This window comes from Aythya ferina, assembly GCF_964211825.1.
Source record: "Aythya ferina genome assembly, chromosome: 19".
NCBI classification, from domain to species: domain Eukaryota; kingdom Metazoa; phylum Chordata; class Aves; order Anseriformes; family Anatidae; genus Aythya; species Aythya ferina.
In genome coordinates this window covers 11,637,771-11,662,715 of record NC_140309.1, presented here as the reverse complement: position 1 = coordinate 11,662,715, position 24,945 = coordinate 11,637,771, and the positions used below count along the sequence as shown (strand labels likewise).

Below are 24,945 nucleotides of genomic sequence, written 5' to 3'. Positions count from 1 at the left end.
CGTCTGCTGTCCCCCAGCTGAGCACCACGACGTGCCCACGGCAGCCTGGAGACCGGCACTGGGGGGCCATAAACATCCCCCCGCAGTGGGACACTGAGAGCTGGGGTCTCCCTTCGGTCCCATTTTGTGCTGGGTCTCGCCCAGAGCCAGCACCCAGCAGGATTGCATCAGGGCCTGATCCTGCCCCGCAGCCCCAGCACTGCTGGCTGGGCCCAGGAGGTGGCAGCAGACGGTGCCTGGCTGCCAGCCCCGAGCCCCAGCCTGTGTTTTTCACCCTGATTAATGAAATCCCAACAACACCGAGGTTGTTTGCTCTGTGCAAACAGCCTTCCACCCCGCCAGCGGTTCCGTGAAGCCAGCTTCCAAGAAGCACACGGCAAAGACTGACGTGATGCCTGTTCGCTAGGATGCAGCCCTCGGTCTGGGAATGAGCTGGTGAAAAAAAAAAAAAAAAATAATAATAATAATAAAAGCATTCATTCACTCCTTCCATCTTGCAGTGTTATAAAGGAAGGGGGCAGTGAATTTCCAGCGAGGGCTGACAGAAGCAGGTACCCGCTGCCAGCGTAGGACACCTCTAGCATTCACCATGGGCCAGCCGCAGCTCTCAGTCCTGGGCTTCTCTCCGCTGCCGGGAGAAAGTTTTGAAAGACAAAACTCCTGCCCCTGTGGAGTGGAAGAATTCAAAAGGGAGTTGCTGGGACCGCTCCAGGGCTGCATCTGAGCTGCTCAAAGGACTGGGCAGGCCCCGGTCTTTTCAGCTCTTTCAAAGAGCCCTGGCTCCCCCCTCGGGTTACGACGGCCTCCTTGGCTGCGCCGGGAAGGCCACATCCAGGGTTTCTCCAGCATTTTGATGCTTTTGACATTTAAGGCAAGAATGCCTTGACTTTTTCCAGCGCCTTCTTTCACAGGGAAAGTTTCCAAGCCACACGTGAGGCTGGGGAGCTCCAACCCTGCCAGCAACCAAACGCTGCTCCCTGGCAGCTGGAGCTGGGCTGCAGGGGAGGTGGGGGCACGGAGCGGTGTTCCCAGGCCAGGCCCTGTGGTTCTCAGCCCCCCCCAGTATTGGGGTCTCCCCTGCACATTGGTGGGAGAGCAGGGTTTGTTGCAGGTATGCAAACACCTCCAGCAGTGCCTGAACGCGTCCTCAGGTTTGCCACGTACCCAAACCCTGCTGCTGCCCCCTAAATCAGCTGTGGGGCCTGATTTGGAGCATCAGAACAAGTGTCACCCTGAAAAAGCCCCATGGGCTCAATGCCCGCAGAGCACAGAGTCAAAGAGACTTCTCTGACTTCTTTTAAAGCATTTCAGAGAACACAAGAGGGAAGCTGAGCCCAGCGGCTGGGCAGACACCAGCCACGGCAGCACGGAAGCGATGCTGGGACCAGCCCTGGGGGTGACCCCTCTTCGTGCCGCCAGCTCAGAGCAATCCCACAGCCCAAGTGCTCCGGGCTTCCACACCTGGTGATCCCGCCAGCTCAGCACAGCACCAAAAAGTGCAGGGCTGGAGATTGATAACACATATTTCAGAAAGAATTCATTATAATGATGTCTTTCCATCCCGCTAGGAGACAAGGCGAAGGAGCCAGACTGCCTGCCTGACAGACGCGGAGGAGTTGCTGTGCGATGGATAATGAAACAGTTTGAAGAAAATGCACACGCCCCATCCCCGAGAGGCTTGTTATTTCGGAATTAAGTGGGTAAGCCACAGCATTTTTCCTTTTCCGCTTTTTCTTGAAAGGCAGGTCCCGGTCCCCGCACACAGAGCTGGCAACGGGCACGCTGTGAGCTCACACACAGCCCTGGGGTCACAGCCCCGGGGGAGCATCGCTGCTCCCTGCCACCCCTGGGGATTTCCCTGGTGCAAAGCCCACCCTCACGGCCTCACCGGGCTCCCCTGGCCGTGGGCTCCCAGTGCTCTTCTCATGCTCTTCCACAACAGGTACCTGAGAGATGCAACGGGACCTGCTCCTGCCCCAGGTGTCCTGCGGGGTGGGAGCAGGATCTGGCCCTGGATGCAGAAAGGAGCTCACCAGCATAACAGCCTCCCCTGGGCACTTGCTTTCCAGAGGAACCACAGGATGCAACCCAAATGCTGGGAGGTGAGGAGCCGGGGTGGCTTTGGGGCATCTGCAGCCACCATGGGCATGGCCAGAGCGGCAGCAAGGGGAGGCATTTCCCTCCCCACCCTCATCTCTTTCCTTCCCAAAAGTAACAGCAGCATAAAGCGAAACACATCGGTGTTAAGAGTACAACAGGACTTTATTATATGAATTACTATTAAACATCTTTAAGAAAAAAATCACTTATGGAAATAAAGTCTAAAATAGCAACACGCACACACCACAGATTGGTTTTGTTGGTTTGTTCCTTTTAAAACATTTTGTAGAGAAGTGATACAAACGTCACTGAGAGTTGTACGGTTTTATGTAAGAAATGCATTTTGGCTTCCAAGCCGGTTTTAGTGGCCTTCCTACTCATTAGACCTGACTTATTTTTTTTTTAAAGGAGATAAAAATAATCACTCTCCATCCTCCTTTGAAATGATGCTTTGTGCCTCCAAGATATTTTGAAATGGCTGCAGAGTGACATCATTCAGCGAGGCTTTGCCTAGACTAGGATATTTAAGGGCAAGTTGTTAGACCGTGTTAACGAACACAGCCCCAAGCCCCCGCGAAGCGCTGGGCTCAAAACCCACCGCGTGCAGCGGACGGAGGCTGCGCAGTGCCCCTGTGCCTCACCTCTACCCACATTTCCAGCAGGCCTGGCCTGAGACACGGCCTGGAAGTGGCTCGCCCAGGGCACCAGATCGCAGACCAAAGCCTTACGTGGCTCTCGTAAAAGGACAAGGGGCACAACAAACCCTCCCAGGGCCCCACCAGCGCTCGGCCGTGGGCTGTAAGCACCCACCTGGCCACGAGCACCTCGCTGCTGTTCGCCCCCGACCCTCTCACTGCCACCAGAGCAGCCGTGGGGTGATGGCACCGTGGGGACAAGCAGCTTCCTACCCGAGCTTCTGCTCCACCGCCTGTTGGTGCGTCCTGCACTCACGGAGACTTAGCTGAAAGTTAAGCACTCGGTAGCTCAGAGGCGCTGGAACATTTACAAGCTGATCCAATTCCAAGCTTGGTTTTCTTCCAAATATGCAGAGCTGCTTTGGGCTGGGAGGGAGCGGCAGCAGCCTCCTGCTAACCTCAGAGCCAGCAGGCGACGGGGAAGTCGCCCCTCCTTCCTTTCTGCCAGTCCCAGGCTAGGGATAAAAGCCCCGCTCTGCTCCTGAAGGGCCTCCTGTTCCCAGCAAGAAGCCCCAGCTTCACACCGTGCCCCTGCACACAGGGACACACACACACCCTGCCAGACACCGGTCCTACCCTGCACAGCACAGGGCAGCACCGTGCCTCTCCAGCACCTCCCCGCGTCCCATTGCTGCTGCCACAACGTCACCTTCGAAGCAAGCTCGGGACTGCTGCAGCCCCCGGCTCCTACAGCCAGCACTAAGACTCGAGGGACGCTCCTCTCCCATTCCTCCCACAGAAAAGGAGAGGACACCAAAGCCAGGATGGGTCCTGGGGGTACATCTCCTGCTGCTCCAATCCGAGACCTTGCCAGGCTCCTGCTGCAAGCAGCCGGCCTGCCACCACAGCACCCAGGCTGTGCAGGGCCCTGGTGCGGCCGGGAGCACGCAGGCTGTGCCCATGGCACGCCGTGTCCCCCAGCACCATGTCCCCAGCACCGTGCCCCCCGTGCCATGTCCCCTGGCGAGGACGTGGACGGCCTCGGGGCAGCGAGGCGCGGCGGCGCTCAGCAGGTGCAGCGGCTGCGCTGCTTGCGGGGGAAAAAAAAAATCCTCTTGGCGTCCGCTTCAAAGGCATGCGGGCTCCGGGGAGGATTTGAAAAGGAGCCTGTCGGGAGCCAGAGCCTGCAATGTGGGCTTTTGTTACCAAACCCCGCGGAGAGGCAGGGACAACAGTTGCGTGTGTGTCTGATGGCTGGGGCTGCCGCGTCTGCCGCCTTCACAGCTCAAATCTTGCAACATTTGTGCTGGTTCACAGGAGCCAGAAAGTGAAACAGGCACGTCTACAGCCACCTCCTGAATTGAGCAGTAAACAGATTATGCCGATAAAGGAGAAGAAAATGTGCTGGCGGGAGCAATTTCTGACTTAATGCTCGTCACTCATTACTTACACAGGGAAGGAATTTGTTTACGTAATTATTTTTAGCCTGACAGCATCTCTGAATGCTGCAACGATTCGAGCGCTGCCTCCTGGCTACCCCTGCCCTCCCCTGGTAAAACGAGCCCCCAGGGAAAGGAGCTCTCCTGCTGCCACCCCGAGCCCCAGCCCCACAGCAGCTCCTGCAAACGCTCCGTGCCGAGAACATCTCCGCCAGCCCCAGCTGCAAACGCCCGGCTCGGGCTTCCAGCCCAAATCTGCATCTTACCTACAGCAGGGGCGTCCCCAGGCCCGCCGAGGGCCCTGCCTGGCACCCGGGGAGCACCACCAGCATGCCACCCTTGCCAGACGTGGCCTGGCTCAGCTGTGAGGGTTAAATCAAGGAGGAACCCAGCCCTTGGTGCCGTGCCGGCACAGGGAGCGCAGCTGGAGCGAGCCGGCCTCGCTGCGGCCGCTTCGGGTCCGGGCTTCAAGGCAGTTTGAGCAATGCCAAAGGCAAAGGTTTAATTCAAAGCGAAACGCCTTGGAAAAGAAGGCCCTTCCTTTTATAAACGATTTATATTATTCGACTATTACCTGATCTGAATCTCTGCTCATTACTCCTAGCAATAGTAGGCAACGATTTTTAGGTTCTCTCTCCCTCGTCTGTTTTCTTTTCCTGCGTGTGCAGAGCAAAGTTACATCCGCTCGCTGCAGAGCTATGTCCAGGACACTGCAGCCCCGCAGATCCCCAGTTTGAGCGCATCCTCGGTAGCACAACTGATTTTCGCTCTTCTCGCGACGCCGCTTGGATGGAGCAGGACAGAGACGGCTGCTCCTCGGCTCTGAGATCCACCAGCTCCACTGCAGCTCAGGTCAGCTGCCGACTTTTTTTTCCTTTTTTTTTTCCTTTTTTTTTTTTTTTTGGCTGATTTGCTGGATAGGAGAAGTTGTTTTCGAACCCCTGGTAAGAAAACTTTGTGCCTCACTTCAATACTTGTACTTCAGAGGAGTACAAAAGCAGAGGGGGAACAGCCAAAAAACTGGGTTGTTTGGTGTTGGGTGTTTGTTTTTTTTTTTTTTCTTTCCTTTTCAGCCATCTTCTTCTTAAGCCTTTTGCATGTTCTGTGCCAGCAATAAAGCCCAGTGCTGGGACCTGCAGGGGAGGGGATAGGGAAGGAAAGAGAACAGCGTGTGCTCAGCCTCAGCCGCACCATGGCCAGCACCAGCCCACAGCAGTGCCTGGGGCTCCCGCAGCACCCGTGGGGCTCATCCACACCCAGAGGGGCTCCGGACCCAAACCAAAGCACCTGGGGCTGCTTGCACGCTCACCAAAAGCGTTCATCCCCCAGTGCCTCTCACCATTTACTGCCCTTCCTTTGGCGTCTCCTCCTCCTCCTGGAGCTGCTGCCTCCGTGCTTGGAAGTCTTCATCTGAAAGGCACAGGCAGATGGGGGCTGCCGGGGGCTGCGGCCACCCCATGTGGGGTGCCAGCCCCAACACCAGCCCCAAATCCAGCCTGAAATCCAGCCTCAACACCAGCCCCAATGCCGGGGAGGTGCTGCAGTGAGGAGGCAGCTCGGGTCCTTCCCCGGGGCAGGGATTTCCTCGCTCAGGCAGAAAACACCCCAAGACTGGGACACAGACTCTGCCAGAACACGCCTGGGAAAGGTGGAAGGAGGTCTTGGCCCAGGGAGGCATTTCTACCACGCAGTCACACCTGGGGCAGCTCCGGGGCGGTCGGGGTTGGCACAAAAGTGCCAGGAGGTGCCTCGGTGCAAATCCAGCTGCCGACAGGTTTGGTGAGGCAGTGCCCTGGCCCCAGGCTGTGCACAGCCCAGCCACAACCCCCGGGACTCCCCAGAAGAGGAGAAGCCTGTCCACAACCACCCAGTAAGCGTGTGCTGACCGGAGAGCCGCGTGGTGCTGGGGCTGAGCCTGTTACACGGGTGGCTGTGCCCCCGGCAGGGACCCGACAGGATCCCACTCAGCCTGGTCTTGGTGTGGGGCAGGACAGGGCCAGCACAGCGGGTCCCCAGCCTGCTGGGCTGAGCCCAAAACGTATGGCACGGCACGGCACGGCACGGCACGGCATGGCACGGCGTTTCTTACCGCACGAGTGTCCTTCCACATCGTCGAGAAGATTTGCCGTGGAAGCTGCTGTCCCCAACCTGCACCTTCTGCTAAGGAAAACTTGTCAGGGGCCCAGGACGTGGCCGCAGCACCAGCAGTGACCCTTCACAGCCCCCAGCCCCGCCGTGGGAGGCAGCTGGGGAGGCTCCTCGCCAAGCCACAGCCTCGCGGAGTCCCCTGGGACCACGGCTTGCCCAGCCTGCACCCTGCAGCCCCTCAGTGGTTCCCAGCTGCTGGGGACAGATGGCAGCGAGCCCCTTTTAGGATACACCTGGTGCTTCAACAAGTGTTTTCTTTTTGACTTCCTCATCTTCGTCTTCTCGGAGAAGGCTCTGGCAAGTTCAAACAGCTTCTTGCGCGTTGCTGGAAGGAAGCAGCCAGGTGAGAGTCTCACCCCAAACCCTCCCCAAAGCCGCCGTGGGTGGTGGGGAGGAGATGGCCACGGTGCTGACATTGTCAGCCTTTCACTGGGATTTTTGTGGCATTCCCTCCCCGTGACTAACCCAGCCCTCCCCAGGGGGTCTCAGCTAGCTGTGCTCTGAGCCAGGCTGCCCAAAGAACTCGGGCTGCTCTGCGATGGGAGAAGCAGACTGAGTGGCTAAGAGGGAAAGATTGGGAAAGGGAGAGGTACAGCAACCCCCCTGCTTCCTCCTCCGGGATTCCAGCAGAGCTGGGACTGAAGGACTCCCGCGTGGCACCGGGCACAGGATGCCCAAGCCCAGGACTTGAAAACACAGCCAGAAACTTCACCCCAAAGCTCTGCTGCTAGGGCTGAGCAGTGTCGTAGCGTGATGTGCACCTGCAGTGTGCGGTGTTCCGTGCCTTGCACACCCACGTGCCAGCCGAGTGAGTCGAGGGGTGCTGGGGACACCCGTGCCAGCCTGCCACGAGGGGTGGCAAGGAGCCCAGGGGCACACGTGCCAGCAGACACGTGTGGCAGCACCCGAACACCCACGGATGTGCTGCGTGAGCCAGCTCTGCCCCCCGCCGCCCCCTGCACCCCTCAGGGGCTGCCCACCGCCGAAGCTGGAGCCCGACTCACACTTTCCCATGTGTTTCAATTTGTCTCTGAATAAGGCATCGTCGGACACGGCACTGCCGGCCTCGCTGGTTCCGGGGGGGGCTGCGTCACCTGCAAGGCAAACATCTGCTCACAGGCGGCACGTGGCCGGGAGAGGCTGGAGACAAATCATTTCCCTGACCCAGTTCCAGCGCTCGTGGAGCGCGGCCCTGCCACGAGTGGCGCTGAGCACAGCGAGCAGGGTGAGGGCATCAGCACGCCGGGGGCTGGCTGCAGGTGAGGACCCCACGCTGACAAAACCCCCGAGACCCTGGGTGCAGAGACCTGGGCTGCAGGGACCTTGACTCGGCCGTGTTTTGCCCGGCCCCGCACGGGGCCGCGGACAGACACCAGTGCTAATTCTGTCCCCGAGCAGCTGCCCTGCTGCCGAGGTTAATCAGGATTACCCAGCACAGTCATTATGCCTCCCAGGCACAATCCTCTGCTCCGATCAAGGCAAGGGCGGGCTCTGTCACCCCTGGGAGCTGCATCCCTGCTCCCAGCGCAGGGACAGAGGCAGGACACGGGAGCAGTGCTGCCTGGGGAAGGCAGGGCGAGGCTGGGGAGGGCACCAGCACCCATCTCCATCGCCTGCCCTCCCCTCTCCTGTGCACTCTGGGGGCTTTGTGCAGCAGGGAGGGACCAGGTGGGTTCCTCCCCTTGCTGCCACAGCAGAGGGCATCAGCAAGGCACGGTCTGGCACGGCCCGGCACAGCCCGTCGGGCAGAGCTGGGAGGCACCCAGCTGACGAGAGGTGATGCTCTTGTGCCTCTTGAAATTACCTGATAGTATGGAGGAGAAACCAAAATCGTTGCTGCCAGCAACACTGCTCGACTTGGACTTTTTTGACTCGTATTTCAATCGGTCTGAAAAACAAAAAGCCCCGAGGCCCGCTTGGTCAGAGCCCTGGGCAGCACGCGCAGCTCTGTGCTCATTCCCCTGCCCGCCTGCTGTGCTCACAGCCCACTGAGGGGCCCCTCACAGCAGCACGAGGACGTGAGGGGAAGAGGGAAGGTGCATGGGGACAGGGGAGGAACAGCCCTGTCAAAGCCATGCTGGCTGTCTCCCTGGGATGGGCTTGGAGGGCACTGCCAGGGCTCCGTGCCACAGATTTGCTGGGCAGGAGGAGCAGAGCCTCGTGGCGGGCAGCTCAGCACCAAGAGGAGCACAGGAACAAAACCTGCTGCTCGGTGTTGGCAGGTCGGGCTGCCACCACGGCCCTGACCACATCCTGCACGTCTCTGCCTCGCCAGCAGCCAGGCCACCACGGCAGGACCTCTGTCCTGCAGGGAGGCACGCGGCCAAAACGCAGGCAGAGGCTTCCCGCGGTGCTCCTCACCTCTCTCCAGGGCCAGCAGGAAATCCCGGTTCCTCTGTAGCTCCTTCATGAACTCCTCGTTCTGCAGGAAGAGCGCGATCCTCTCGTCCTCCAGGTACTGCTTCCACCTCCTCTCCTGCTCCAGCGAGCCCTGGCCCCGCGGGCCGAGCCCCCTCGGCACGGGCTGCCGGCAGCCTGGAGAGCCCTGGGCAGGAGGCAAACGGGGCAGAGGTTGGGCACGGCCGTGGGACCTGGCCCCCCATAAAGCTCCCCAGAGCCCCCCGCTTTATGCTGACCCTGGCATTTTGCTCCTACGGGCTGTTGGCAGCGGGGTCCCTGCCTCCCTCTCCAACAGCCCCACTCGGAGGGGCACCCCCCAGCCAGGGCAAAGGGGGCACTGGGCACCCCCACGGGGTGGAGGAGCCAGGGGATGGCATTCCTGCACGGGAGCACCCCCCCCGTGGTCTGGGAACCAGCACGGCACAGCAAGGAGCCGCTCTGCCCCTGGAGGAGCTCGTTCTCAGAGCCTATTGGCAAATATTTTTAATTTAAATACAGGGAGTTGAACTCGGACGGCACCTGGTGTCGAGGTGAGGGAGGAAGGTCTCGCAGCCGGCATCGCTGCTTTAATTTCCCCGACGAAACAGCAGAGACTGCAGTTTCCCCCTGGCAAACGCCCCTGTGCTCGCATCCCCTGGCTCCTGGCGCGTTTGCACACGTGGAGGAGCAGAGCCACGCTGCACAGTAGCAATCTCACCCTTGCCTACAATATTTATCTGATTTGTAGCTGCTCTCAGAGCGCCATAAAAAGCGAAAGCACACAATTACCAGGGAAAGAAAAGGGCAGCTGCTCCTCTCCTCCCCTTGAGCCCAAATGAATTGGCATGTTCCTATTCCCAGAAAGGTAATATAGCCTGAGAAGCTCAACTTCCAGGGCAATTATTTATGGAAACGTGGCAGGCTGCCTTTGGAGCCAAAAAGGGAGGGAAGAGACGATGCACGGGGAGGGAAGGGCATCTGCAGCTCTCCCCTGGTCCCTGCCACGCTGGGAGGGCGCTGGCCCTTGCAGAAAGGTGCTGCAAGGCCAAGCTGCGTGGCCCCAAAACAGCCGTGAAGCATACGGGGACTGCCTCCCACGGGAATCCTCTGCTTTGCACAAGGTTTGGTATCTCACGCCTGCAACACCAGCCCCCGAGCGCACCGAACGCGCTGCTCTGCCCAAGAGCGCTTCTCACCGGGGCAGCAGGTCAAATAATTTAAAATATTGACTGCTCCTTGCACGTGGCATTTCTGGCACCGGCTGCTGAGCTAACTAATGGCGAGAAGAAGCCTCGGAGCCCGGCTGGAAGTTTTCTCCTGCACGCCTCGCTCGGTTCACTACCCAGGAGTGAGTGGCTCAGCGCCGGGGCACAGCGGGGCCCTCACCTGGGTGCGGGGAGCCTGCTGGGGCAGGATGCGCAGGAAATCCTCGGGGAGGTTGCCCAGGAGTGGTGGGTTCCAGTTCCTGTAGCGGCCGGGCCCCGGCACGTCCGTCCTGCGGGGAAACACACAGAGAGCACCCTTGGGCCAGGGGGACCCCACGGCGCCGCAGTGGGGGGCGCGGCGGCCTCCCACCCAGCTCCACGGGCTTATCCTGGGCACTTGAAAACCTCACGCTGCCTCCCCAGGCCCTCGCGTTAGCATGAGCTCGGGAGAGCGAAAAGCTCTCCTAGCAAGTTGGAAATCATTGGGAGTTGCCCCACCACCTCGCAGGCTGCATTTTCCTTCTCCCTGTTTCGCTGGCAAACAGCACCGCGGGAGCTGTACCCCTGCAGGGCTCTGCTTATACATTTTGCCTCCCGGACATCAAAACCAGCCTGCACCACCAGCAGAACTGTCTGCAGCGGGGACCTGGCACAGGGAGGCAGCAAGGGCAGTGGCAGGTGCTCTCCTCCAAGCCCACGGTCGTGGCCCAGCAGCCCGATGGAGCAGCAGCAGCAGTGTGGCGGCGCCCTGAGACGCTGCCCTCCCACGGCCGTGGCCCTGCTGCCCTTCCCCAGGGCGGCACAGCCAGGAGGGCTCCCCGTGCCAAGAGATAAGAGGTGCGGGGCCCCGGCCGTGCAGCACCTGGCGTTTTGGAGAGGCGTCAAGCGCTCCCCGCCCCCAGGAGCTGATTTTTGCCATTCCACTCGCTCCAGGAGCGGCTCTCCGGGCCCCTCAGCTGTTCACGTCTCGGGGCCTCGCGGATGTTATTTAGCCAGCTGTGAGCTTCATTCATCCCTCTTGGCTTCGGCTCGCCCAGTCCTAACAAACTGATGCCAGACCCCTCCTGTACGGGGGTCTCGTGCCCAGCAGCCCCCCCTGGCATTGCCCCGTGCCGCAGCGAGGGGCTGGAGCTCACCTGGGCGGCGGCGTGGGGGGCGCGCGGGGGCAGCGGGTGCCCAGTGCCTGGCTCTCGTAGGCAGGGGGGGAGTACACGGGGGGGGGCTCCTCGTCCGAGCTGTCCGGCTCCAGGGTCCGCTCCAGGATCTGGAGGGGGAGAAGGATGGGGTGAGGGCGAGTGGGGGCACTGCTCCCCCCAGGGACCGGGACCAGTGCTGCTGCAGGGTGGGGACAAACGTCCCGGCTCTGTCCCCTGGCACCAGGGGTGCTGCTCTCGAGGGACGAGGTGCAGCATTTTGGCAACTGGGGGGGATCCTCTGACGGCAGCAAAAGGCTTCCTGTTGGTTTGGGGGAAGAAAGGAGGGAGGAAAGCAGTTTGGCTCAAGCCTCAAGCACTGCCTGAGGCGAACCAAGCAGGCTGCGTGCTACAAATCAACCAAATTGGGACTCAAACGTCTGCTGCCTGCAGTGGCTGGATGGTGCCCAGGCACCCTGCACCCCCGGGGCCGGCAGCTCCCAAGGGTGCTGCTGTGGGGGTCCGGCTTCCTTGAGCTGGCGAAGCACAGCTGCAGGGCTGTGATGACAGCACCTCCACTGCCTTTCCCTTGCCCTCGCACCCCCGCCCGCTGGGCTGGTACCAATTTTGCAGGTGGCACAAACAGGGCAGAAGGGGACCGCACCGCCTGCTCGCGCGGGTACCTCGGGGGGGATGCTGTCCTCCGAGTCCGAGCTGTCGTCGCAGCCGCTGCCGTCCAAGTTCATCTGCAGGAGCTGGTCGATGGTGGCGTCCACGGCGCCGTTGTTGGCCCTCAGAACGCACTCGATAATGTCGTAGTCCATGTTGGGGAACATGGTCTTGAAGTCCTCCATGGCCTGGTTGAACTCCAGCCGGCGGACCTGCCTGGCGGGGCGGCTGTTGTTGAGCTCCTGCGCCGAGGAGCCGCCCCGCGACCCGCCGTTGCTGCTGCTGCGTCGGAAGAGGCTCGTCATGGCGCGGGGGCGATGGGCCCGGTCCCAGTCCCGGTCCTGGTCCCAGTCCCGATCCCAGTCCCGGTAAGGCGAGTGCCTGGTGCCCCTCGTCACGGGGCGCTGCCCCGGCCGCCGGCGGGGAGCATGGGTGGGCGGTGGGGGCACCGCTCCCTGCGGCCGCAGCACCGCGCGTCAGCCCCCGGCGCGCTGCAGCATCCTCCCACCTGTGGGGCAGAGGGGAGAGAAGTCACAAAAGTCACCTTTTTGAGGTTGTTTTTTTTTGCAAAGAGCTGAGAGACCCCAGGGCGGCAGGGCAGCTTTGAGCTCCGTCCCCGCCAGGAGCGGCAGCTGGATGCGCACAAGGCACATTTTTGGTAACACCTCCATCTAAAGCCCATCTCAGAAATCCCCCCTTCTAGGGGTTTTTCTTTCCCTTTGGAGGGAGGAGCACGATTTTTAACTTCTTCCTTTTGTGGCTCTGCCTCACTTGCTCAGCCAGCAGCGCGAGCATCATCCATGCCCCAGTGCGTGGCCAGGAGGCTGCAGGCAGGGGCTGTGCTCGCCGCCAAGGTGTGAGCAAAGGTGCCCAGAGGCACAGTGAGATCTCCTGCTTCAGTGGGGGAAATTCAACCAAATTCACCCTATTCAGCTGTGTCCTGGCACATCAGGAGCAGCCAGGAGTTCGGGGTCGCTGTGCCAGGCGCTGCACACACAAATTGCGAGAGCTGCGAGGTAAGGAAAGTGGCACTGCTTCCACTGCAGAGGGCCCCACAGATTTCACATTTCCAGGTTTTATGTTTATTTATAAACACGGTGAAATCTCTCTTTAAAATAAAAAAAAAAAAATGGAGTCATTTCAGTGCAGGGGGCTGAAGCACTGCAGCACAACAAATCGACCCCTGGGAAAAGCCACCAAATCCAAGATTAACGTTCACTTTAAAACCATAAACAGATTATACAGCCACTGCTTCTCATTTGGAAACGCAGGGCCAAATTCAGTTCTGGATTAACTCCGCTGTTTAAAAAGAATTACCCCAGGAACACTTTGGATCCATAATATCATTTTCAGGAGCTTTTTCCCAAGTGGCAGGCGGAGAGTTCACAACAACTGCCCCTAAAACTGTATTTAATCGAGAAGAACACACCAGGCACATTTCTCAGTGAAAGGCTGCATAATCAGGTTCAACACCATTAAGCAGAGCAGCCACCTCTGAAGGTCACCCGAGCTCTCCCGTGCCCTCACCAAGGCCACCCTACGCACAGGAGCCAGGACTGGTGGAGAGGGAGCAGAAAGGCTCACGAGGAGGCACTTCTGAGCGTGGAAAGCCACCGTCTGCTCTGCACTCACTAAAAAAATGCATCTGAAGGGATCGCTCGGCCACGAGCCAGCTCCATCCCAGCCCTCTCGCCCGGCAGGGTTTGCTGCAGCTTGTGCAGCGTGAGCGGGGTGCGACGCCACAAGCGCCCTGCCCGGCTCTGTTCAGCGACGGCAAACAAATCCACTGGAGTCGGTTAATAAAACATTGCTTCTTGGTTCCTCCTCTGCTGCCATGATTCATTCACAGCGAAAAGCCAGCTTTGTTCACACCTCTGGGATTACGCTTTAATCGCAATATGGCATTTCTGGTTCAGTCGCACGCTAAACCGAGCTCTAACACGTTCCCGGGGGACCCACGCTCCTTCAGGGTTCGACCACTCAGCGAGGGCAGGTTCAGAGCCCACACGTCTAGGGGAGAACAGGTCCTAAAGGACACGCTGCAAACACACGCAGGATCCAAACACAAAAACCTGAGGGTGAAGAGACCTGCGGAGAACTCACTAGTGTGGCTTTGCTGATCTAACATATCAAAAACATCACATCATAAAATCAGTCTCCAAAATCAGGAAGCGTGCCTAGAAATCCCCCAGTCTATTTTAAAACCCTAAGATCTATAGAGCAACAACAAGTGCCTGTGGTCAGGGGTATTCGTCTCCCACCGTTTGACTTCTGAGCGGGTATTTAAGGTCTTCCCTTAACCACGAGGGCTGGGCAGCCCCGTTCAGAGGGAGCCAAAGGCCCCGGCCACCAACAGGCAGCTGAGTGTGGAAATCCCTCTGCCCTGCTGGGGAAAGGCCTGGCTCTCCCCGCTGCAGACGCCTCTTTTCCGTGGAAGGTGTTAGTCAACGAGGCACCAGGGTCTGGGACGACTCATTTAAATTGCAGCCCATGCCAGATAGCGTGACTGGGAGCAGCAGCCTGCTGAATAATTGAAAGCTTCTGGTCCTAAGATGAAAAAAAAAAAAAAAAATCAGGGACGGGGACAAGACATTTGTATGCCAAAAGGGCTCTGCTGCACATCTGGCTTTAAACAACAACGAGGGATTGTGCCACAAGGACGCTCCCAAGCCCGTGAAACCTGAGTCACGGCGGCGCGGCTCGCAGGGACGCTGCCCGGCCGGTGCTGGTGCTCACGCAGGCAAATTGGGCAAAAGCAAGGCACAGGCAGTGCCCCCGGCACGCAGAAGGGCAAGGCTGCAAATGCAGGTCTTAAAAAAAAACATTTTTAATGTCCTGATGACATCCCAGAGAAATGCAAACCCCCCCACAGCGGCAGGAGTTCAAATCCGGAGAAAGGCGAGCGGGATCCCCGTGCCGGTGCCGCAGGGAACGGTCTGGGCACTGCTGGCCGGTGGCTCCGTGATGTCAGCGAGGGGCTGGGAGGGTGCCAGGAAAAGCAAAATCCTGCAGATGGCCCAAAAAGGAAGGAAGGAAGCTGGCGGCCAAGCACAGCCCCAGGCGAGGGCAGCGCCACGCTCGGGGCACGGCCGGGCGCAGGGAGCCCCACGGCACCCCCAGCTCACACAGCCCAAATCCGCACTCGGCAGAGACAGAGCCAAGAGCAAGACCTCAGCAGCCAAAGAGAAACCCTTCGTGGAGCTGGCTGGGGAGCTGATGAGCCTGGAAAGCTCATTTCGCAGAGCCCAGGGCACGCGACACCCCGCAGCACGGACGCGGAGCAGGACGGGACGTGGAGGAGACTGTGCTGAGGGTGCTCCCGGGACCAGCAGAGGAGCAGCTGGATAATCCTCGGGGCTGGTGAGCCCAGCGATTTCATGCTGGGAACAACAGTTGCTCAGCTCTGCGAGGAAAGCAGCCCCGGCAGCTGTAAAAGCAGCGGGACCGATTGCTCACAGCCCTCGCAACTCAGGGCAAAGCCTTGGCACCAGCGCGAAGGAGAATATTCTCTGAATATTGTCTGCTGCAGCTCAGACAACAGATGGGGTTGCTTAAACGCGGCTGGATGAGACCAGCCCGTCTTCCCCTGCTCCAGGCTCCGGAGGGAAAGCTCTCAGAGGAAGACTCACGCTGGACACGTTACATCAAGAAGTGCTTCAGCCAGGGCAGGTTTTCGGAGCTCTGCCTTCAGCCAGGCCCCTTCGGAGGGACCTTGCTGAAAAGGAGCAAGAAGCGCAGGGACACAGCCGCTCGGCGGCTGCAGGTGCCTGGCCAGCGGTGGCTGTAATAGGATTAAAAGCAGGATGAAAAGTAAACGGTGGGGAACAGAAATTACGGTAGAGTCTAGCAGCAGATTGAAATTCAGAGCACACACCGAGGACGTGCAGGATGTGGCTGCGTTCAGTCTGCCCCAAGTCTCCTCCGTCACCTCTCCGCCAGCCCCGGCAGCTCGCACACCTCAGCCCGTGCCCAGATCCTTTTGCACACCACAAGCAGGCACACGGGGCTCCCTTTAACGCTTGTCCCACCACGAATTAAAGCGGCTGGGTTTAAGCCCTTTTCAAAAAGGTATAAAGCAATCAGGGAAAGAAGAAAAAAAAAAAAAAAGGAGGGAAAAAAAAATAGCCCTGTGTGAAAACCCGTGCAGCACGTACCTCTGCAAACCCAAATCCCAGCGGCTCTGAGAGCCACGCTCAGCCAGGCCACAGCAGCACAAGGAGGGGGTCAGGGTATCCGAGCCCCCGTCGGGACCTGCACCCATGGGTGCCTGTCCCCCTGCTCGGTGCTCGCGGCTGCAGCCGGCAGAGGCCAGCAGCACCGTGCGCCCCCGGCCACCCGATTCAGGGAAATCCTCTTCTGCGGGATCGCAGAAGAACTGCGCCGTGCCACCCTCCCCGACAGATTTACGAGGGGCCTTTGTGTGCACACCAGATGTCAGCCCCGCAGCACCCGGCCCGCCTGCAAAGCAGCCCCGAGAGGCCGAAACGCAGCGGCTGCTCTCGGCCCAAGGGGAAGCAGGGTGAGGGCTCCCGGGGGGTCCCGGCCCTCCCCAGGGACCCTGGGTGGCAGCGGGGTGCGGGGACCCCCTGGTCGATGTGAGCAAGGGATGGAAAGCCCTGGGTTGTGCAGGACAGAGCCCTCCCGGAGCACCTGGTGTTTCCCTGTGACTAATCCCCGGGTCTCACACGCATTTGCCAGGCCACAATCACAGTCCTTCCCCCCTGCCTCCCCCCTCCCAAACTAAGCCTATATTAATGAGATGGCACTAGATCTTAATCAAAAAGTTGCCCGCCTTGCGAGGCTGCCTTCCAATGGCTTCATTGAAGGTAATTTGAGCTTGGTAGGACGGCATTCCTAAAATAGTTGAGGGAATTCAGACACGAAACAAGGTTTCCAGGAAGGGATTAAAAAAAAATGGGTCAAGCAAGTGTGAGCGATTAAAGTAACCCAGCATCCTTTGTATGATTTAAATGCGGCTCTGCTCGGCTCTGTCCCGTGTCGACGTGCAGGAAAGGGGATGCAAGAGGCTGACGAAAGCAGCGACAGCACCCGGGGGACAGCACCCGCCCGACGTGCAACCAGCCCAGGGCAGGAAGGAGGGACAGGTAGTGAGGATGGCGTGAGGTAGGGTGTTGGGGGCTCTCCCAAAATCCTGGCCCCTCTGTGAAGCTGTTGCAGACCCAGCACTGTCCCATGGCCCTGCAGGGCAGACGCTGCAGTAGGAAAAGCAACCAAGCAAATTCGGGGCTGGAGACACAGCCCTGTGGGCCCCACCTGCTGGTGCTGGTGCTGAGCCCAAACCCAGGGGCCCTTTCCTGAGTCAAACGCCCTCTCCGTGCCTCAGTTTCCCCATCCACATGCAGCATAACAACATCCCCAAAGGGCTCCAGTGCTGCTCATGGCCATGCCGTCGGTGCAGGCCTTGCAGGAAGAAACCCACAGGGGGCCCTGCCAGCGCTGAGCCCCGGGCACCCCAATCCCGTCCCACAAAGCCCTGGCTCCATATGTCGCACGGCCCCGTCCTGAGCCGCTTATCCCCTCTCCTCCCTTTGTGCTCCCGGCTCAGCGCCAGCCCTCGCCGGCCGCGCGCACAAAAGCAGCGGGAAGCTGCCGGGAGGAAAAGGAAACCTCTCGCACAGACAAAGGTGCTCGGCTCCGCTGGGGCCAGCACCAGGAGGTCAGGGCCGGCGGAGGAGCCACCTCTGGGCTTTTTGGGGATTGGGTTTGGGCGGCCGGCACCTAACTGCAGGGTGGGGGAGAGCTAATCCGTGCTGGGGGCAGGGCCGGGCACGCATGGCGCCTCGCTGGGCTCGGTCACAAATGCTAATTTGCCATTTTCGGCCAAGGGTCAAAGAAATTGAAGGACAGAGGGGGAAAAAGGAGAAAGGGCCTGAGCAGAGCCAGCCCCGTCCCTTGGCAGCGCAGGACGTGCCCCACCTGTTCCTGGTGCAGCAGGAGCACACTGGGGATGGACTGGGATGGACTGGGAGGAGACTGGGCTTCCCCTGCCCCAGCCTGGGCACCGGGGTAAGCTTCCAAAGGTTGGGCAGCAATTCCTGAAGCAGCTTCGTGCAGGGGCACAGAGGGAAGAAAACCAAGGGTTAGAGGCAGGGGCAGTGCGGGCTGAGGGCCTCACACACGGGGCTGAGCCGCAGAGGGTGCGTGGGCTCTGACCGGGCACCGGCACCCCAGCACCGAGGTGCCACGGGGCCACCAGCACCCGCTGCTGCTCTCTGGCCTCCAGGATTTAAGGGCCATCGCTCAACATGTGAAGGAAAAAAAAAAAAAAAAAGCAGCATTGATTCGCCCAGGGCTACGTGGAGGAGAAGGACCCGCAAGTTTCTATGGAAACAAAACGAGGAGAGTAAAACTCTCACTCACGGGCACGGTAAATTATTTACCAGGACAGGCCCCTGCCCATTAGGATCTGGTAAAAAGATTTAAAAGTGGTCATTACGCAGGCTGCTCGCAACCACTACATTCAGGCCGCTGAAACCACAGGCGAGGAAGAGGAAAGACTTGGGGTTTCCACGCCACGCAGGCGGTGAAACCCACAGGGCCAGCACGGGCTCGCTCCGGGGCACAGCTGGGGACCCGTCTGAGGGTCCTGTGTCCCTGTGTCCCCCTCTGCAGCCCGAGGAATGCCTCCAAGGAGCCCCCAGGTGCCCAGACCTGTGGGCAGCCCCAAACCCTGGTGCCCAGAAAGTGAGCTGCTTCCAAGCAGAGAGATTTTGATGAGCAGAGAATTAACGAAGGAAGAACCGGGCACGAAGCGAGAGAACCGCAGGCACGTGAGGGCATCGCCTTGCCCTGGTTTTGCTTTTTTATGGTAACTTCTTTCACCTGTCCCACTCCTCGCTGCAAGGCACGGCGATGCCCGGCACGAGGCCACCCAAAAGGCTCCCGTCCGACACCGCCCGCGGGAGCCGCGCACCCTGCGAGGCCGCCCAGCCCTCGGCGCTGCCAGCTCAGCACCACTGCGAGCCGGCACCGGCAGGGAGAAAGGGAGTAATTAAGTTGCAAATGGAGGAGTTGCCTTTTTTATGAGTCAATAAGCCATATGGCTGATGGAAGGCACCGAGCTGACGATTGATTCGGGCACTGCCGTCCCCTGGTTGTCCCGGGACACGGCACCGCATTGTGATCGCGCTGCTCTTTTGTCCTCCCTCGCGCCGGGTGACATTGCTCAGCAGAGGAGAACCTGCTTGAAACACTACACCTCGCCAGGGACGGGCATTTAATTAACGCCGATCCATCAGGCCTCTCCCGCAGAAGCGCCAGGAAGGTTTCAGGACGCCGCAGGGATCGCGGCTCCATCCTCCGGCACACGGCGGGGAGATGAAAGCCCCTGAAAGCCTCCCGTGCTCGCTCTGTTCCCTCTGCTCCACCACAGCACATCGGGATTTGATACTGAAATGCTGTGGGGTGCTAACCTGGACTGCCAGCTCCCACGTCCGCACAGCCCCCCGCTCCCAGGGCGAGGGGACCCCGCTCGCAGCCCCCACGCACGGGCTGTGCGCTCCGGCAGCACGGCCACCGAACTAGGGCACGCTCTTCCTCAAAGCCCCAGCCTCACTTCTCCTGTGTTATTTTTAAGTTTGGGTAATTAACTCACACCCAGCTCCGTCGCTGTGCTGTCCCAGTTGCTTTGGGCCGGCCCGACAGCTGCAGTTACCAGCCAGGGAGGTTAAAAGCAAGAAGGATTTCAGGAGCAGTGGGCTGGGACGAGCCACCGGGCTCCATGGGCAGGAGGATTAGCGCTGCAGCTGTGCTGTCCGTCTGCCTGCCCACAGCGCAGAGGGGCCACGAGCCCTCGTGCCACCCCAGAGCACCACATCCCCTCTCCAGCACAACTCTGAGCCCTTCCCGAGTGCCAGGACCCAGGAGTTGTCCCCAGGGGATGTCCCCTGCCCTGTGCTGTGCTACGGCCCCGGCACGCAGGTGCCCCATCTCCACCTCCCGTCACCACCACCCCACGCAGCCCCTGCAGCTCCAGGGCCCCCAAAAGGCACAAGGGGGAGCAGGGCAGGCCCCCAGGCAGCAGAGGCAGGGTCAGCATCCCCCCAGCACACGGTACCTCGCAGCGCTCCCGCCGGTCTCCCAGTCTCCGAAGGCTGCCCTCGTGCCAGTGCTCCACGGCTGCCTGGGAACGGGGAGGTAGAGAAAGAAAGAAAAAACCACGCTGTTATAATTGACTCCGTAACTGAGTCAAACACTAAAATCAGCTTGGACGTGCCAGGAAGTTAAACAGCAGTTGTGCCGTGCCCCATTTTCTGGAGACAAGCCACCTGCTCTCCCTGTTACGGCTCGGCCCTGCTCCGCTGAGGCCTCAGCCAGGCCCCGGGGACGCGAGCGAGGGCAGGGACCGAGGAGCTGCCAGGCAGAAGGGAGAAACACCACCCCTGGGAGCCAGGGCTCGTTTCCCAGCAATTACAGCGGACTGGGGCTAGGAGAAAGCACAAGGCTGCACGCAGGTGGCCCTGTCCCCACGGGACGGCACGGCTAACGGGGGCACCAGGTCAGACACGTCCCGTGCGCCACTCCAGCCGTGGACAGGGAAGGACCTGCCACAAACAGGGGGAGGACAGCGGGCACGCTGGTGCCTTGCATGGGAAGGCAATCAGGAGACTGCAGAGCGCGGTGCAGCCCCGGGTGAACTCTTTCAGGGCAAGGGAAGCTGCTCAGCGCGCACAGAACACCTTCAAACTCCAACAAAATGCACCCGCTCTGCAGCTGGACAGGATGGCGGTGCTGCGCACAGCGTAACGCACGCTGGGTTTCCACCAGCACCACCAAGAGCCAGCTCCTGGGGTCGGTCCCGAGTCCACCAAAATCCCTGGGGGCACCGACCCGAGCCTGGCAGGGCCAGGAGGAGCTCCTGGCCGGGGCGGCAGCACCCCAGCACCCTGCTCGTGGTGGGAGGTGGTGGCACGGTGCTGGGGATCCACGAGGGGCTCTGCCTGCCGGCCGCGGCGCTGGCTTGGATTTTAAGACACTTGTTTGTTTGTTTGTCGCTGGGCAACCGAGAGGGGATGGAAAAAAATATCAATATCCTATTGTCACCTATGAGTCACTGCTCGGCACGGGCCGAAACGCCCCGTCCTTCCCGCAGGATGCTGCTGAGGCCCTGGGGAAACGGGAGGAGAGCCCGAGGTGCCCCGTGGCCACCGGCACTGCCCCTGGGGCTGCCTGCCCTGTCCCCGTCCCGCTGCCCACGGCCAGGGTCAGTGGTGGCACAGGGACACCGGTGGCACAGGGACACGGGTGGCACAAGGATAGTTTTCCACGTCCCTGAAGGCGGCGAAGGAATTTGCATTTGTATTTGCATTTCCTAATTGCGCCTCCGGGTTTCCCGGGACATCGGCCGGGCTCGGTTTCCATGGCAGGTTTTGTGCGGGCTGGGAGAACCGAGGCAGGCACAAAGGGGCCACAAAGGACCTGCCACTCACCGCCATCAAAGGCGGCCGCGGGGCCCTGGGTCCCTGGGGATCCCCCCCGGCACCACCAGGGCCACGCCATGGAGCCCCACGTCCGATGCCCACGGGACGCGGGAGGTCTGAGCGCTGCCGGGGCAGCAGCAGGGATGTGCTGCCCACGGGGCTGCTCCGGATTTTTACTTTATTTTTTGAAATCCGATGGTTTTCAAAGCCAGGCAACTCCAATTTATCCCAAGCAAAGGCTTTGCAGAGCCTCCCGGCACTCCCTCGCCCGTTCCAAAAAATGGGAAGTTAACCAAAAGTCTCGTTTTAACATTTTCCAGTCGAAAAGTCAGCGCGTCTCAGTGGTTAATACATGCGTCAGGGACAGCTAACCAGCACGGATTTTTCAAAAGAGGTTTTGGGAAAAAAAAAAAAAAAAAGTTGAAATTTAAACAAAGTGTCTCAACTGACCAGATCCCAAGTTTCTAGAGTTACACCACACGAAACGAATAGCTGAATAAATGAATGGCTGCTTGACCTTCTGTCCTGACTCTGTGTGGAACCCAGCCCGGTGGCAGCCGCTCCGTGCCAGCGGCCTCTCCCGGCCCCGCCGCACACGCAGCCGGCAAAGCGCCCGAGCGGAGCCGCAGGTGGAGGTTTAGCAGCGAGGGGGATTTGCTCCGGAAAAGCAGCACCCCAATTTCACAGTCCCACAGGTCCACACGGCACAGATCAGCCTGGCAGCCCCTGGAGGGATGGGGCAGAGACGTCCCCAGCCCCGCTCGTGGCCACGTTTTGGCAGGGACGTGCGGTGCCCCGTAAGGCCATACGGCCCCTTTCTTCTGCAGGGCCTGCTTCACATCGTGGGCACAGCAGAGGCTTCAGCAGAAAATCCAGGGGCAAGGACGGGTTCGAAGCAGAGTTGGAGGATGACTTTTTTCTTTCCAGTTCCCAACAGCAATCACCAATTGATCCTTCTGTTCCTGGGAGGTTTTACTCCATACCATGGGCGCTGACAAGAAATAAACGCTGCGTCCCTGCAGCAGACAGACCTGGTTCAAATCAAACCCGCAGATATCCGAGCTGGCAGAAGGAAAGAGGCTGGGCTTGGAGCTCCAAGTAGCGGGCAAGCCAGGACAAACAGCCACCAAAAGCCACCTGAACCGTAAGGCTGCCGCCCATGGCACGGTGCTCGCAAGTAACTGGGGATTTAGGATGCTCTTGGGCAGATCCCTGCACTACAAGGAGCTGGCGAGGGCTGACTGCAGAGGTGCTGAACCCTGCAATGAGGTGCTGAACCCGACGGAGGGGCCGAATCGCCACACCTGGAGGCAGCGGTGCAAGAACCAGACCCAGATATCACTCACTCCTCTCGTTTCCCATTATTTTCAGCTGGCTGGCCATCTAGCTGGGTCGTTGGGCTTTTCTTTTTCTTCCCAGTTTCCCTGTTGCATTCAGGGGCTGCCACGCCAGCACGTCTCCCAGTCTCTGCACTGGCTCCATGAACCAGGAGCACAGCCTGGCAGAACCCGGTCCCCAAACCACTTGCTGCAAGCCCACCAGGCAGAGGCTGCCTGCCTGCGGTGCCACCCGTCACCTCTCACAGCTGCAAGCAGATTCATCTTGGTACTTCAAGCACTCCAATTTTACAGTATAAAGTTATTCCTATCAGCTCACACTGCCCAGGAGCCTCCCCACTCTGACCAGGGGCACCCCGCGATGCCAGCCCGAGGGTTACGGCAGCAGCACCCATCCCGCGGGTCCTGCCCTCAGATTTTATCCTCACGGCGACAGCAACCGAGCGTGAGTTACCTCTCAGCTCTGCTCCTGACCTTTCCCGTCCGAATGTGACTGCCCGGAGCACGCAGCACCCCGCTATCTTTGCTCCCTCAGTGCACGTTTGTGCAGGCAGATAAGCTGCGAGGGCTCGCTATCATGCTGGGAAATGCCACGAGCTCCCCGCACGCTCCTGCCAGCCCCACAGCGGCTGCAGCCCGTGGTACCCACGTACACAGCACCCATGTGTGCAGCTCCTTCAGCCACCGCGAAGGGAAATCCTGCCCAGCGATGCCGCAGATCCAGCTGGGGGAAAAGCCGGGTGTTGGTGCCTGGGTTAGGTGCTGTTCTGTGGGCTTGTGTTTCGAATTTGGAAGCTCTTTGCTAACAAAATGCTGAGAAAAAAAACAACGAAGATCTTCTGGGAAGCTATCTGTCGAGAAAAGGGGTGGACACCTTCCACCTGTCTCTGGAGCAAATGGTTTTTGCAGTCGGAGGTGCTGGGCCCAGAGGACGGCGCGTGAGGCTCCGCCAGCACCAGGCACATCCTTGCCGTGGCTGGACATCGTGGCAGCAGGGTCCACAACGGGCACAAAGCAGCAGCGACAGCACCATGAGCTGACCACAGGCTGCGTCTCCCTCACTGTGATGACCACCGAAACCTTTTCTGTCCCCCTTTCCCAGAGGCACGCAGCTCCTGCAGGTTCCCATTGCCCCATTGCCAGGGCTTCCACGGGAAAATCTTCATGAAAACCACGAACAGCTTGGCAGGGAGGTGCATGGCACTTCAGTCTGCATCGTTAAAGACAAACACGGAGGAGGAGAAGGCAGCAAGGAGCATAAAAGCTTTCGTTGGCTGCCACATGCCCCGGCCACCAAGTTTGGGTGCCCCCAGACTTAGAGGCGGAGGGGTCGGCCCAGGCCAGCAGGATTTCCCCCGCGGGTTTTGTCACCGCTCCGTCCCCCACGTTTATTTTCGGTGGCAGCAGCAGCGGGAGGACATGCGAGGAGGAGGTGCGACTCGGCTGCTTTTTAAAAATAATAAAAAAGGAGCCTTTCCAAACTGCCTGGCGAGGCAGACGGCACTCGGGAGCGCTGCTTTCGAGCGGTGATTCCCAGGGGCGAGGCAGCTCCCGGACTCTTCCCCGTCGCCGTGTGCCCAGGACGGCTTCGCTGCCAGCCCCACGCGCCCCCCGTCCCCAGCAGGGTGACACAGCTCAGCTCCTGGGGTCCACAAACACCTCCGGAGCCGGGAGCTAACCACGAACACCTGGGCACGGAAGGGGCCTGCTGCGGTTCCTAAGCTGCGATCAGAGCCCGGCAGGGATGTCAGGGGGTGCAAGGGCACTGCTGGGTTCGTGGGGAGCTGCGGAGCAGGACGGGGATTTAGGAATACTGCTGGATTTGTGGGGTGCTGAGGAGCAGGACGGGGATTTGAGAGCACTAACTGGATTTTTGGGGAGCTGAGGAGCACGACGGGGATTTAATACTGCTGGCTTTGTGGGGAGCTGCGGAGCAGGACGGCATCCCGGGGCAGGACCCCCAGCCCCGTGCTGGGGGCAGCCCGGGGGGGGGGCAGCACGACCCCAACCCCGGGGCCCTGCCACCGCCGTGCCCACCTCCGGGGCTCCACCGAGCACCCCCGGGCACCCCCGGGCACCTCGGAGAACCGGGAGCCCCCTCCCCAGCCTCCCCTCCCCGCGGTCCACGAGCGGCGCTGCCCGGGCCCCGGCCGCCCCCTCCCCGCTCCCCGCCGGGGCCGCGGCCCGAGCAGGCCGGGAGGCGCCGCCCGCTTTGGGCTCGGCTCGGGCCGTGGCCGCACAAAGGAGCCTGAGCCCCGGCCCGGCCCGGCACGGTCCGGCCCGGCCCTGCCCGGCCCCCTTACCGGCACTGCGGGGGCGGCAGGCACGGAGCTCACCGGGAACCATGGAAAGGAGCCGGGACGGGAGACGGAACGTGGCGGGCGGGCGGGGGCGGGGGCGGCCGCCGGGCCCGGCTGCTGGGGGCGGCGCGGCGGGGCCGGGGCCGGGGCCGGGGCCGGG

General features: G+C 60.5%; 1 protein-coding gene and 1 long non-coding RNA gene across 5 annotated transcripts; one reads left to right on the top strand and one right to left on the bottom strand.

Annotated features, from left to right (window-relative positions):
• The first annotated feature begins 762 nt into the window (after positions 1-762).
• On the top strand, positions 763-2,343 carry LOC311421221. The gene is made up of 3 exons (XR_014684754.1): positions 763-871; positions 1,569-1,700; positions 1,943-2,343. It is a non-coding gene; the product is annotated as an uncharacterized lncRNA (long non-coding RNA).
• Positions 2,244-24,882, bottom strand: CUEDC1 (CUE domain containing 1). 4 transcript variants are annotated; one of them, XM_084492859.1, is made up of 13 exons: positions 24,789-24,882; positions 19,786-19,851; positions 13,970-14,255; positions 11,723-12,216; positions 11,043-11,170; positions 10,088-10,196; positions 8,684-8,867; positions 8,127-8,210; positions 7,327-7,416; positions 6,554-6,647; positions 6,264-6,322; positions 5,514-5,584; positions 2,244-5,307 (listed from the first exon to the last, which is right to left on the bottom strand). In XM_084492859.1, the coding sequence occupies exons 4-12, from the start codon at positions 12,011-12,013 to the stop codon at positions 5,517-5,519; spliced, it is 1,107 nt and encodes a 368-aa protein (XP_084348985.1). In that variant the 5' UTR covers positions 12,014-12,216; positions 13,970-14,255; positions 19,786-19,851; positions 24,789-24,882; the 3' UTR covers positions 2,244-5,307; positions 5,514-5,516. The 4 variants fall into 4 exon arrangements, with proteins under 4 accessions (XP_084348985.1, XP_084348986.1, XP_084348984.1 ...); XM_084492860.1 differs by lacking the exon at positions 24,789-24,882 and adding an exon at positions 22,940-22,975; XM_084492858.1 differs by lacking the exon at positions 13,970-14,255.
• Positions 24,883-24,945: the final 63 nt, after the last annotated feature.

Coding starts and splice junctions, on each gene's coding strand:
- CUEDC1 (XM_084492859.1), bottom strand. CDS start 12,013: ATGACGAGCCTCTTCCGACGCAGCAGCAGCAACGGCGGGTCGCGGGGC. Junction 11,171..11,722: donor AGGACAGCATCCCCCCCGAG/GTACCCGCGCGA, acceptor CTCCCCCTCCAG/ATCCTGGAGCGGACCCTGGA. Junction 10,197..11,042: donor CCCCCCACGCCGCCGCCCAG/GTGAGCTCCAGC, acceptor GTTTCCCCGCAG/GACGGACGTGCCGGGGCCCG.